At 57.6% G+C, this 12,805-nt stretch overlaps 1 protein-coding gene across 1 annotated transcript in view; it reads right to left on the reverse strand.

Moving 5' to 3' along the window:
• DNAH1 (dynein axonemal heavy chain 1) overlaps window positions 1–12,805 on the reverse strand; it is an 87,578-nt gene that overhangs the window by 28,081 nt on the left and 46,692 nt on the right. The window contains exons 29-45 of the mRNA XM_023195578.2: window positions 12,577–12,690; window positions 11,657–11,845; window positions 11,243–11,348; window positions 10,505–10,618; window positions 9,862–10,011; window positions 8,283–8,369; window positions 7,988–8,174; window positions 6,548–6,639; window positions 6,212–6,366; window positions 4,177–4,354; window positions 3,071–3,265; window positions 2,862–2,981; window positions 2,504–2,662; window positions 2,314–2,421; window positions 1,060–1,200; window positions 758–918; window positions 92–249 (exon numbers count right to left, since the gene is read on the reverse strand). Coding sequence (XP_023051346.2) covers window positions 92–249; window positions 758–918; window positions 1,060–1,200; window positions 2,314–2,421; window positions 2,504–2,662; window positions 2,862–2,981; window positions 3,071–3,265; window positions 4,177–4,354; window positions 6,212–6,366; window positions 6,548–6,639; window positions 7,988–8,174; window positions 8,283–8,369; window positions 9,862–10,011; window positions 10,505–10,618; window positions 11,243–11,348; window positions 11,657–11,845; window positions 12,577–12,690 — 2,414 coding nt within the window. The remainder of the gene's footprint in view (window positions 1–91; window positions 250–757; window positions 919–1,059; window positions 1,201–2,313; window positions 2,422–2,503; window positions 2,663–2,861; window positions 2,982–3,070; window positions 3,266–4,176; window positions 4,355–6,211; window positions 6,367–6,547; window positions 6,640–7,987; window positions 8,175–8,282; window positions 8,370–9,861; window positions 10,012–10,504; window positions 10,619–11,242; window positions 11,349–11,656; window positions 11,846–12,576; window positions 12,691–12,805) is intronic.

A 12,805-nucleotide genomic window follows, 5' to 3' on the forward strand; every position in this document is an offset into this window, starting at 1 on the left:
TAAAGTACTGTAGGCCTTCAGTGCCGCGCCTCCTGTGCCCTTGCACAGCACTCCCAGCCCTTGCCCTGCGAGCCAGGCCAGCCACACTCACCGATGATCTTGCGGTCGTACCAGCCGCCATGGTCCATCCACTGGCGCAACAGCTCGATGGGTGGCTGTGCGCCATAGGTCTCCGGGGCCGGCATGTTCAGGTCATCGATGAAGAAGATAAAGTTGAGCCCCAGAGGTGGTCCAAACACACCCTTCCGCCTGAGGGGAGAGGCTGTGTGAGCCCAGCACCCACAGGCACCAGGTCCTCTGAGAATCCAGGGGCGACGGGGTGGCAGCTCTGCCTTTGGGAAGCCCTTGCTAAATTTCAGCCTCCTCCAAATTGCTAGATGTCTTGACCCACCCTCATCCTTGTTCTGAGTGTCCTGGGACAGCTGGGACAGGCTGACTTGAGTCTGAGCTTCCTCAAAGTGAGTCTCACCTCGCAGGCAGATGGCCAATAGGCTTCTCACAGACAGACCCAGGGCCCTGTCCAAGGGCCCAGCCAGGGCGAGCACCCACCCGCTGACCAGCTTTGTAAGAATTTTTGATAGAGGGAAGGCTCTGGAGCAGTCTGTGAGGGAACCCTGGGCCCCTTGGGGGGCTGCCAGCTCCCCCTGGGAGGTTTCTGGCAAATCCAGGAGCATAATTTGGTGGAGAGGTGGGACAGCAGCTGGGTCGGCCAGACTGGGGGGACGCAGGGGTGAGGGAGGAGGGAGGGGTGCCTTGCCTCTTGTCCAGTTTGCTGTCAATGACGTCCTGGGTCTGGTTGGCTGAAGTGCGGGCTGAGAAGGTGAGGAAGTGGCTGACGTACTCCAGTGCCAGGTTCTTAAGGAGCTTGTCAGAGATGGTGAGTGTCTTCCCCGTGCCTGTCGGCCCAATGCACAGCACCTGGCAGAGCGGGGATGGTACAGAAGGAGCGCGCAGTGGGCCTGGTGCACAGGAGGAGCTGCCCCTGCATCAGTGTGGGAGGCTGGTCAAACCCCAGTGTAGGCCTTGGGGACGGTGGAGGCAGGGCCTGGGGGTGCTCACGGGCTTCTTGTTGGTGAGCAGCATGTCCAGCAAATGGGACATCTGCACGGTGTCCACGGTGGGCACAATGATGTTGCAGTAGTTGGTGTCTGGTACCATGGTGAATGGAGCTGAGGAGTCCATCCACTTCACCCAGGCAACCTGGAATCACAGGTGGCTCGGCGGTGGGCCTGGAACCCCTTCCTGCCCCACTCCTGGCTGCAGCCCCATGGCCAAGTGCAGAAGGGCCAGGAGCTGCACGGCTGGGCTTTGGCAAGAGGGTCCAGGTGCAGGGTTGCTTCCGGCAGAAACGGAAAGTCCTGTGCCCTGCTTTCTGCATGGGGAGGGTAACTCCCAGCACAAACAGCCAAGAATGGGGACCAAGCACAACTGCATAGGAGGGCTCTCCCTGCCCAGGTTGGGGGCTCCCTAAGGACTGCCAGGCCCTGAGTCTCTGCAGAAAGGAGACGCTCCGAGAATTGAACAGCCCAGAATGCAAAGGTGTTTGCTGTTTAGTTTCAGGCTACCCAAGAAATGTGGGGGCCAGAACCATGGGTGCTGGTATCAGCTGGAAGCTGAGAGGCCACTGGGTCTAGCCTTCCCATCACCGTCCCTGCCTGCACAAATCCCTTCACTCACAGCAGCCCTGACCCAGCTTGCAGACGTCCCCTGATGGGGGGATCACTATAGCCGGCCAAACCAATGCATCCCACTGGGCACAGTCCTAACTGTTAGACCCAAATGCACCCTGGGAGCCCCCGGCAGGACCCTGCACAGTAATGGACAGGTCTCTGCAGACACCTTTCCACCTCTGTCCTCCTGGGCTGGGGTCTTGACCTTGGGATGAGGGTGGGCTCCTGGAGCCCTTGCTAGCTGATAGCAGTGATGAGGACACTAAAGCAGGCTTCAAGAGCTTGCCCCCCACCCCTGGGGAGCTCAGTCTCGGGGAAAATGGGGCTTTTAAGTGGAACTGAGGTAGTCAGTCCCTGGTCTCCGCATCAATGTGGAAGAGGCAGTGCGTATGACTGGAAAGGGGGGTACTGGAACGTCTCCCCTCTCAGCCCAGCCCTAGGTTCAAGTACAGTTCTGCCACATCTTGAAAACAAGCACAACAGTAACCACTCTACAGGGCCATGAGGATTCATGGGATGATGTAAATAACCCCCGCCCGAGACCTGGTGGCCGTCAATGTGACCGCTCCCTGTGTGGCCATAATTCATTGCGGGAACAGCAGCCACCCTCCCTGTGCAGTCTCTGGGGAGGGCCTGTGGCCACCTGCTTGTATTCCTCCTCTTCATCCTCATTGTCATTGGTGCCACTGATGCCCGCGTCCTCTAGCCTGTAATCGAACACCAGCCCCTCTTCTGGGAAGAGCAGAGTCAGCTGCCAGGAACCAGGAGGAGAAGCAGACTGTGAGGCCCGGTAGGGCTGAGGCTCCTGGTCCCTGGGGGCTGCCGGCTCTCACCTGTTCGTTCTCCATCTTGAGCCTTAGCCAGTGGCTAAAGGTGGCGCGGCCACTGCTGTCCCCAGTGGCACCCACACTCCAGATCAGGGAGAAGATGAACCAGGGCTCAATCAACTCTGCGACACGACTCAGCTTTTCAGAGGGTATTTTCCTGAGGCCCTGGGGATGAAGGGAACAGTATCAGGCTGAGACAGGAACAGTATCAAGCGGCCTGAGGAAGTGGAGCAGGGGCATGTCTTGACCTCTGCCACACAGCTTTGTTTCTCTGCAGCCAATCGTGATCCATGTTGCACCAATCCAATTTTCTCTTTCAGACCCCAGAGAGCAAGGAGAGCAGTGTGGGGAGAGGGGCCAGTACCTCTCTAGGCAGAAAGGGCTTGAAGAAGCAGTCCAGCAACTTGAGGAGGCTCATGGTCAGGTTGCAGTTGGTTGAGGCGATCACCTCCTTCACTGAGGACCGAACGAAGGAGATGGATTCCTGCAGGGAGCAGGCACCCGGTTCTCATGGCTGGCAGCCACAGTGCCCTGCTGCCCTGCCGGGTCAGGCATACCCATGGCCTCACTCACCTCCAGGAAGCTGACAAAGAGGGCCTTGAAAGGCTCCTCGTAGGGCTTCAGCAAGGGGGGCAGCTTTTTCAGCCAGCACTCGATGAAAGGCATGAGCCCCAGGATGCTGGGCTCCAGGTACACCATGCCACAGCGGGAGACCGTAGCTGGTGAAGCCACCGCCAGGTCTTGTACCTCGAACATCATGGTCATTGCCTGGTGCCAAGACGAACCACATGAGTGGGCTGGCTGCCAGTCCCCAGGCCTGGAGAAAGGGCTGCAGGGCTGCAGGGAGGGGCTGCACATCCTGTAAGTGGGCGATGTGGGCAGGCTGTGGGGCAGGGGCAGTGCTGGGTGGGATGCAGGAACCGCTGGGTCCTCAGCTGATAACGTGGCTCTCCCTGGAGCCCTGAGGAGGACCCCAAGCCAGGAGATTCCTGGAGTTCGCTGACCAGACTGGGGTGAGGGCATTTTGAGGTCCCTGGAGGCCTGGGGACATCTGATGGGAACTGTGTATTTTGCTCCAGAGCCGCCCCCCAACCCCTGTACACAGACATAGGTCCACATTGACTGCCAGCTATTTGCTTTTAGAAGGATTCAAGAGCTGAACTCAGTGTAGACCTGTGAGTTGCTCTTGTGCCCAGGCCATATCCTTCTTTCTCTGACAACTGCCCCTCACACACCAGGCAGGTCCCCATGGTGGTCTGTGTCAGGCATCTCCCAGACCCCGGGCACACTGCCAGGACCAGATGCACACCTGACCCCACCTGACCCTACTGAGGCAACATGACTGAAAGTGGGCCTGGGAGGCAAGAGGCAGCATCAACCAGGGAGCAGTGGGACAGGCATCCTGGTGGGCTCAGAACACAACAGAAAGAGGGTCTGTGTAAAGGGTGCTCGGAACAACTGTGGGACACCCTGAGGTGTGGGAGGTCAGGCCAGGGAGGGGCACTAGGAGCTGAGCCTAAGCTCCTGCTAGCAGGAGGGCTCTTGCTGAGTCACGGTGACAGCCTGAGATGCACCCATGGCCTTGAAAGGGGTGAGGGGGCAGAGTCTGGCCAGCATGGTGCAGCTTCCAGGCCCACCCAGCCTTGGAGGAGAGTGGGCAGGTGGACAGGTGGGTGCACCTCCGTGAGCTTGATGATCTCCCCAGAGCTGAGGCACAGCTTCTTGTTGTCATCCAGCACCGTGTTCATGTTCTCAATCCAGACGGCGTCCACCGGCCCATCGAACATGTACCACTTCTTGTTGGTGTCGGAGGCGATGGCCCCGGTCCGGATGAGCGAGGAGAAAATCCCGTCTGTCCTGCAGCGCCAGGGAGGAGAGGGCTGGAGACATCAGGGAGGCTGTGCTTCGAGCACAGCTGGCTCCCAGGGAAGCCTGGCCCCCGAGTGGGTGGGCTCTGCTTTACATTTTCCTTCAATCTCTTTGTCCTTTTAAAAATTATAATAGGAAAAGTGGGAATTTTTGGTGTCACATGGTGTAATGAAAACATATGCTTATGTCCCCGCCTTGCTGAAGCCCCATTAAAGGTGAAATCCCAACAGGAAAAAGGGACAGGGGAGGAGGCAACAGCAGAGATGGAGGCAGCGCAGCTCTGGAAGACAATAGACAGGGATGGAGGAGGGTAAATGACAGAGCAGAGAAAGCAGTGTGGTGGGAAGTGGCCAGGTCCTGCTTCAGAACCCAGGGGGCTCAGACCTCAGAGGCAGCACATACCAGGGAAGGGACTGGTAGGGCTGACAAAGATGCTGTGCTTAGTCCAGCCTTAGGCTCTGGAACCTTTTCCTAGGTGTCCATATATGCACATCCTTGTAAAATCCAGTTTCAGCAAAGAACCCTGCTAAGTCAGTTTAGCCAGAACCCTTGATATCTGATCACTCTTGAGGCTCCTTCCCTACACCACCCCCAGGTGATGTCTGGTTACCCTGAGGCCTGCCTTCAGTTGGAATCCTGTGAGGTTGGTTCAGCCAGAATCCCCCTCACCACTGATGTTTCCTCTGGATTTTCCACCCACTGATGCTCACCCTGCCCCTTGACTATAGATTCCCACTGACCCATGCTGTATTCAGAGCTCAGTCTCTCCCCTTAACTACAAGGCCCCAGTGCAGTGGTCCCTGTGCCTGCCATGCTCCTGAATACGTTCTTCCTCAGCATGCTTTAAAAAGTATCATTGAGGGCCGGGCGTGGTGGCTCACGCCTGTCATCCCAGCACTTTGGGAGGCCGAGGTGGGCAGATCACCTGAGGTGGAGAGTTGGAGGCCAGCCTCACCAACATGGTGAAATCCTGTCTCTACTAAAGATACAAAATTAGCCGGGCGTGGTGGCGCATGCCTATAATCCCAGCTACTCGGGAGGCTGAGGCAGAATTGCTTGAACCCAGGAGGCGGAGGTTGCAGTGAGCCGAGATGGTGCCATTGCACTCCAGCCTGGGCAACAAAAGTGAAACCGAGTCTCAAAAAAAAAAAAAAAGTTTCATTGAATAATTTTTTTTTTTAACAGGGGACTTTTTTCTGGTCTGACCCCCAGCCCCCTCACCTACCTACATGAGAAACTGGAGTGGATATGGGGAAGAATCTTCATCAGAAACGGGGGAAGCAGTACAGGTTCATGTTGTGGAAGGTGGGCAACTGTCCCTCCCCAGTGACCATCCCCTACAGGGCTCCCAGAACACTGGAGCCAAGCAGACACCCCCAGCAGAGAACTGGAGACTCTTGTCTGGAGAAACAGAATAGCCTTAGAGAAAGGCCCCTCAGGTTCTGATGTCTCAGCAGTCTCCATCCAGCTGCCCTTCTCCCATCTCAGTGCACTTCCCCTAAAGTGCACACCCCGGCCTGGGAGTGGGGACCCGGAGAGGGCCCACCAGCTTCTCTCAGGTCATGACAATGGCCAGATACTGCAGAGGCACTGAGCATGTTAAGTCATTCTTGCCTTACCATAAGCATGGTGCCATTATTGTCCCCACTTTACAGACGAGGGAACCATGGCCTGGGGGGTGAGGAGAATCACTCCGCAAGGAAGTAGAATGGAGAATAGAATCCCAGACGCTGGACTGCAGAACCTGGCCTTCCACTGGGCTAATGGAGGGAGGGGTGTCTGCAGCCCGCAGCCTCCAGAGGTCTGGGAGCAGGGCATCACTGGTGGGACTTGGGGGTCACTCACCACTCATGGGTGAGGAGGTCAAACTCCCCGTACAGCTGGCCCATCGTGATGGACTTGGGGTTGAGCACGTAGTAGCTGACAGTCTCGTACATACCACCACTGATGGATGGCTGCCCTTTCAGTGACGTCATGGCAGCTGCTAGGACTCTGTAACACTGGGAGACGGACCGCCTGAGAGTGAGGCTCCCAGAGAGCAGGGCTGGAGTGGGCTGGGGATCACGGGGGGGGAGGGGTATTCTATGCCAAGGGGCACAAATGGAGGCCAACCCCTGTTGAAGCCGCACCCCCTGCAGGCCCACTGTCTGGACACTGGCTGCCAAGCTTGGCTCTGCTTACAGTACTCTTGCCGGAGCCTGTGGGCCCAACGAGCATGAGGCCGTGTCGCACCACCGTGGTCTCGTAGAGCTGGATGCACTTGGTCAGGAAGCCTGGGGGACATAGCATGGGGCCCAAGGGTCAGAGCATGGGCTTGGGTCCTGGCCACACCACTAGCTTGTGTGACCTTGGGTGAGTCACTGCACTCCCTGAGCCCCAATTTCCTCATCTATAAAATGAGGATGGTGGTAGCACCTACATCATAGGAAAGGGCAGGTGAAGCCTAAGCACAGAACTTGGCACAGAGTAGAAACTCTGTAAATGCCAGCCATTCTTTCCACTGTGACCACCATTCCTTCACAGCCGTTGGTCAGGTGGTCAGCCTTCACCAGCTTGCTCAGTGTCAGCTGTCACGGGCCCCAACTTCAGCCCCAGCCTGCTGAGAGCACCACCTCAATTAAGTGCTGACTTAGGAGCACTTAATTGCTCTAGGAAGCAAACTTCCTAGAGACAAGATCCTAGGGTCAGTCAGGAGCTATAGAGACAGCTGCCAGCAGGCAGAGGCCAGGTCCACGGGGGTAGGGAATAAATGCCTCCCTTTGGCCAAAGAAGGGTGGTCTCTGCCCTATCGGAGGTGCAGGAGGTGACCAGAGGAGGAAGCACTCGAGCCACATGTGGAATTGAAGCACAATGGAAGGCACGTGGGAGAGGCCTTGTAGGGCTGAGCAGGAGCACATCAACTGCCCGGGACCCCAAGGAGGGCCCTGAGTGGCCAGGGTGACCGGCCATGGCTTCCCAGAGGAGCTCCCCCTGCAGCCCCACCAAAGGGCCTGCTGGAGGGGGTGGCCGGCTAGGGATGAACTGAGACCCTCATCCTACTATGAGGGGTGAAGTTTCGGGATGAGAGGGAGTTTATTTGAGGGCAGTGTGTCCCACAGCCCTCCCAGACACGTGGTGGCCTTTGCAACAAGTCAGTGAAGGAAGGACCCAAATGTTCTTTCTTTAGCACGATGACGCCAGGAGTGTCACCCAACAAGGAACATGGGCAAGTCCCGCTAGTGGGGTGGAGCCAAGAGGCCTCTGGAAGAGGTGAGTGGTGGCTGTGGTGAAGTGGCCTGGGGTGCAAAGAACATGGCCTTGAAGCTCCAGTCACACCCCAGTGAGAGCCAGGCCCTGATGAAGCAAGGCCCAAGAGAAGCCTGGGGCTCTCAGCCCACACGGGAAGGAGGGCCCGGGAAGGGGACAATGCCTGCTTCCCCACGACCAGGAGGGTTTTGGTGGAGACTGGGCCGGGACATCTGCCCTGCCCCTGGATTGCTCGGTTGAGAGCCTGGGCCTGCAGCACACTTGGCCAGGTGTGAGGGCCCCAGGGGCTGGACTGTCCTGTCTCTGTCTCCCTGACCTGGACTCCAAGGTGGCCAGGGCCAGCCCCTCAATGAACACTCAGGGCCCAAGGCTCACCCTCCACGTCCTTGAGGTTGCTATTCCTGCAGGCCTTGCGGATGGCCTCTTCCAGGATGCCGTAGTCTGTGCCCTCCTCCTTGATGGTGGGAAACAGGTCGGACACGATCCCAGAGAAGAGCTTGAGGTCCTCCTGCAGGAACTTGGGCACATTCACGTCACGGATGGCCCGGAGGCAGATCAGCTCCTGCAGCAGGTGCCAGCCGAGCCTTCAGGGCGGTGGACCAGCTGCCCTCCAGCTGCCCAGGAGCCCTGCCAGAGTTCCACTCCTGGAGCACTACTGGGTGGAGCTCACCTCATTCATGCTGGGGTTTTCTCGCTTGAGGTTTCCAGCAGCCGAGATCACAGTCTTCACGGCTCTCATCCCGAAGTCATAGTGATCCTGTCACCATACAGAAGGAGGCATGGGTGAGCACTGTCCCTCTCCGAGGCTTCTGCCTGGAACACTCTGCCTCCCACCTGGCAGCTGGCCAAGTCTCATCACCAGCTCATAGCACTTCCCTTGCAGACCTGCTGGGACCACCTACATGCCCAGCCTGGGCAGATGCCCCTTCTTTGGGCTCCCCAGACACCCTGTACTTTACTGCCCTGATAGCCCCCTCCTTTATCCGATACCCATCCTGCATCCTTTGGTCACTGTCCCAGCACATGGCCAGGGGCAGGGAGGCACTCTAGCTGTGCTGGAAAAGCGAACGAAGGAGTTTCCCATCTGTGCAACAATCAACTTGGCCTTGATGGCCCTTGAGCTTCCTTCTAACATTCTCCCATAACATCTTTCCAGACCCATCTTTTTGGCCACACGACAGTGGTTTTTTCCATAGCCGGTTTCTCTTCATTACACAGTAAGTGTGTTGGAAATAGTTAAATTAATCATTCTGCCCCATGGTGCCCAACCAAGAGGGCTCCATATAGACCCAATCCATAGACTAGCATATGTTCCAGAAATCTTGGACTTGGAGCCGCATGAAGAGGCTGGGCTTGACTTTGGGTCATTTCTACTTGGGAAGGGTTGAGTGCATTTCCAAAACCATGTGGGATAGTTGCTCTGATTGGGGGTGCAGAGCATTTTGGAAAGAAGGGTGTGTGGGAGCGCCGGCACCTAGGAGTGCACTGTGATAAACTGCCGCTGCTTTTCCTGGTAACAGGCTGCATCTTTTCTAGCTCATAGATTTTGGTGGACTGCATCTGGCCAAAGATAGTACTGATTACCCCTGGCCACAGTCACTGGTGTTCATGGATGAGCAGGTGACCCAGAGAAGGCCCATTAGGGTGACACCAGGGATATTTTTCTGAAATCATGATGGAAAACAAACTAAGCTGCTAGCATGTCAGCCCAGAGGTGGGACTTGTCTCTGCTGCTGCAAAGTGGGGGCCTGCCTGGGAACCAAGCTGAACAGGAAAGCTCATCCACCAGCACTGGTGCCTGCGCCGCCCCATCTATCCTTAGAATCTGGGCTCAGCACGCTGAGTGGAAGGATGGTGGTGCTGGGAGGCTCGGAGGGCCTGGTGTCCTGCTCTGGTCCCCATGAGGCCCAAGTGCACTTGCTCCCCAGCCTGGGGTTCTGAAGCTCTTGGTGCCCTAATGATCGAGGCTCTTGCACCTGAACTAGCCAGATGGGCATCTGTTCCTGGCTCTCGCTCCAGCACTGCTGTGTACTGCGTGAGCCTGGTCAGACCTTTAGCTACCTAGGACCTCAATGTCCTCAACTGACAAATGGGCATGTAACTCCTATCTCCAAGGGTTGCTGGGAGAGGCCCACAAGGTAATGCCTGTAAAGCACCGGGCATAGAGCCTGGCCCTCAGCAGGTGCCCTGGAGGCTGGGAGCAGGCAGAAGTTCTCAGACCCTGGAACCCCATCAGGGCAGGACCGCACCTGGGAGCTGAGCTGCTCAGAAGACAGCTTGAAGGTGGTTGTGATCTTCTTAGCCAGCACACTGGCCTCATTAAAACCAAAGGAATAGAGGGAGATCTCAGCGATCATGGCGTAATCTGGAACCATCATGGCCACGGGTCGGAAGAGCGCCTGGGGCACACGGTGCAAATGTGAATAGCAGACAGAGCTCGCTCCCAGAGCACCCTCTGCTTCACCCAGCCCTCCTCCCCAACGCACTGGGACTCTCTGCTGCAGCAAGCCTGCCACAGCTGAGGCTTCCACTCCCCTGAGGCTGGCAGCTCTGCCATTAGAGTGGATCCTTTGTGTTGATCCAAACCTCCCCCCACATGACTCCCAGGAGATGCCCCTCTTGGCTCCTGTTTTCCTGTTTCTCCTGAAGGCCCAGGGCGAACCGGTCTCATAAGATTCCCCCTCCATACCACATCCCTAGGCAGCCTGACTTCTCCCATGCCCTGAGGACAAGTTTGAGGCCCTGAGGCCTCCCCTCCATGGCTAGGGGACTGCCATAGGGAATCACAGTCCTTGGAGTCCAAGCAATTGTGTTCTTGCATAAGTGACTAAGCCTCTCTGAACTCAGGCCAGAGCTCCAGTGCTTCCTGGGCCACTCTGGGCCTGCACTTGCCTTCAGATTGTCAGGCAGCTCCGTGCGGCCAGCGTAGCCTGGATTCATGGTGATGAACACCGCACAGGATGGCACCAGTGGGATCTCCACACCCTCAAACATGAAGCGTTTCACCTGCAGCAGGGAGAGGCTGACTTGCCTGGGACTAGGGTGCCCAACCTTGTCCCCTCCTCTGAGTGGGCCCCTTGTCCCCTGGTGATGCTCCTGTCCTGGCTGTAGCTGGTAGGCCAGGCCTGGACCCCTGACCATGGGTTGGACCCTCTCTCAGGATCTGGCCTGAAACCTCAGACCCCAGTGGCGGGCTACCCATGGCCTCCCAACTCCTGGCTTCACGCCCTTGGAGGTCTCCACATCTCCTGCTTCCCACTCACTCCACCCCCAATTCCCCAGCCCCAAGCAAGCTCAGCCTGACTAGAGGAGTCAGGGAGGAGGTAACTGCCAGCCTCTCAGCTCTTGTCCCAGAACAAGGTTCCTGGCCGCCCTGCACGTCGCTAGAGAGAGGACTAATGCCTGGGGCTTTCCATAAAAGTCAGGATGTAACGAGGAGGGGACTCCTTCATCCCCCACAGCTTGGCCTGGGAGCTGCCCACAGACTGGAGTGAGGGTGTGCCCCCTAGGACAAGAGAGGCTGGACCCAGGGCGGACCCTAGCGCCTGGCTTCTCAGCCTGCAATGGGGAGCAGTTTGGTGGCAGGAGCATGGCAGATCCAAGGGAGTAGAGCGGCGCCCCCAGGCTCACCCGCTGCTGCTGCGCCTTCTGGATGGTGGTGATCTGCTGCGCCACCACAGACAGCACCTCAATGTCGATGCGATTGAACTCGTCGAAGCAGGCCCAGGCTCCGGCACTGAGTGAGGCCAGAACATCGGATGGGGCACACATGTTCAGAGCCCAACCTGGGCACCTCCCTCTGAGGGCCCCCTCCAACTCCACTCGGGAGGAAGCCCTCACGGGCAATCTCCATCAGCTCAGTCTTCAACCCATTGCCACTCCCCACCCCAATGCCCCCGGGACCAAGCCCTGATGCCTATTACCCCCTTCTGTCCCCTCCACCATCCTTTGAGGTCCCTCTCAGGCAGTGTCCTCACCTAGCCCTCCCCAAGGAGAGCTTGGCTATTCTACCCCATCCTGTGCCACCCTCAGGCCCAGCCTCACCTGGCCAGCCCCTTGAAGAACTTGCCCATGGCCATGAAGTCAAGCTGGTCAGAGCAGTTGAACACAACGGTCTGTATGGCCAAGGCCTTGCCCAGGTCTTTGGTGGTCTCAGTTTTGCCTGTGCCAGCCGGGCCAGCTGGGGCACCCCCAAACTTGAGGTGCAGGGCCCCGGTCAGTGTCAGGTAGCACCTGCAGGAGAGCGAGGAGGTGGGCTCGGGCTGCACATAGCCTAGGCATTCCCCCTTTCCTTGGAATTTCCTGTGGACTGGGGCCTCACGCCCCGTTCTCCTTTGGGGGGCCTGGGTGTGCCCAGCCCTGGCTCCGGGGTCAGGACTGGAGCCTGTGGACACCTGCCCAGCGCATTCCTTGTCCCATTTCACTGCCCTGCCCAACTTTGCCCGGGGACCCCTGGGGATGGCCAACATGTGGCCACACTTGACTTCCCTCGCTCAAAACACAGCTTGAAAATCCAGCTGGTGCTAGACACAGGCAGCAAGATGACATGACTGACTGAGGTAGGAGAGAACTGTTAGAAAAGGGCTCACCCATGATGTCTCTCAGCTCAGTTCCTCTGGCACATTAAAGGAGGAATTGACAGATAAAAACAGGAAAGCGTATACCCATTAGATGCTCACTGAGTGCCACACGTGTGCTGAGAGCTCTACATGTATCAGCTCATGAAGTTCTCATTACCACCCTGAGGAGGCCTCAGAGGAAACTCAGGCACAGAGGCGTCAAGTCACCTGCCCGAAGTCACTCTGCTTGTGACGGGCAGAACTGAGGTCTGAGCCCAAAGCCCTTGGTCTTAACCCTGCTCTGCTCTGATGGACTAGATCACCCCAGAGTGGCCATGGTCCCTGGACTCCTGGGCCAGAGAGAACTGGAGGGAGGGTGGGAAGGAGCAAGAGGGGAACACTCACCTGTCGGTGAGGGGCGTGATCACCAGCCTCCCACTGTTGCCCAGGTACTCGTAGCCATAGATGAACTCAGCATTCACAGCACGGATATACAGGTCGTTATTTGTCCAGTAGTACCTGGTGGTGCAGGGAGATGGGAGCCTGGCTATGGGGCTGTGGGCCACTGGGCAGAATATATAGTCAAGGAGAGAGGGCTCTTTGTGGGACTGAGGGCATCAAGGAACCCATGCCC

This window comes from Piliocolobus tephrosceles, chromosome 2, assembly GCF_002776525.5.
Source record: "Piliocolobus tephrosceles isolate RC106 chromosome 2, ASM277652v3, whole genome shotgun sequence".
NCBI classification, from domain to species: domain Eukaryota; kingdom Metazoa; phylum Chordata; class Mammalia; order Primates; family Cercopithecidae; genus Piliocolobus; species Piliocolobus tephrosceles.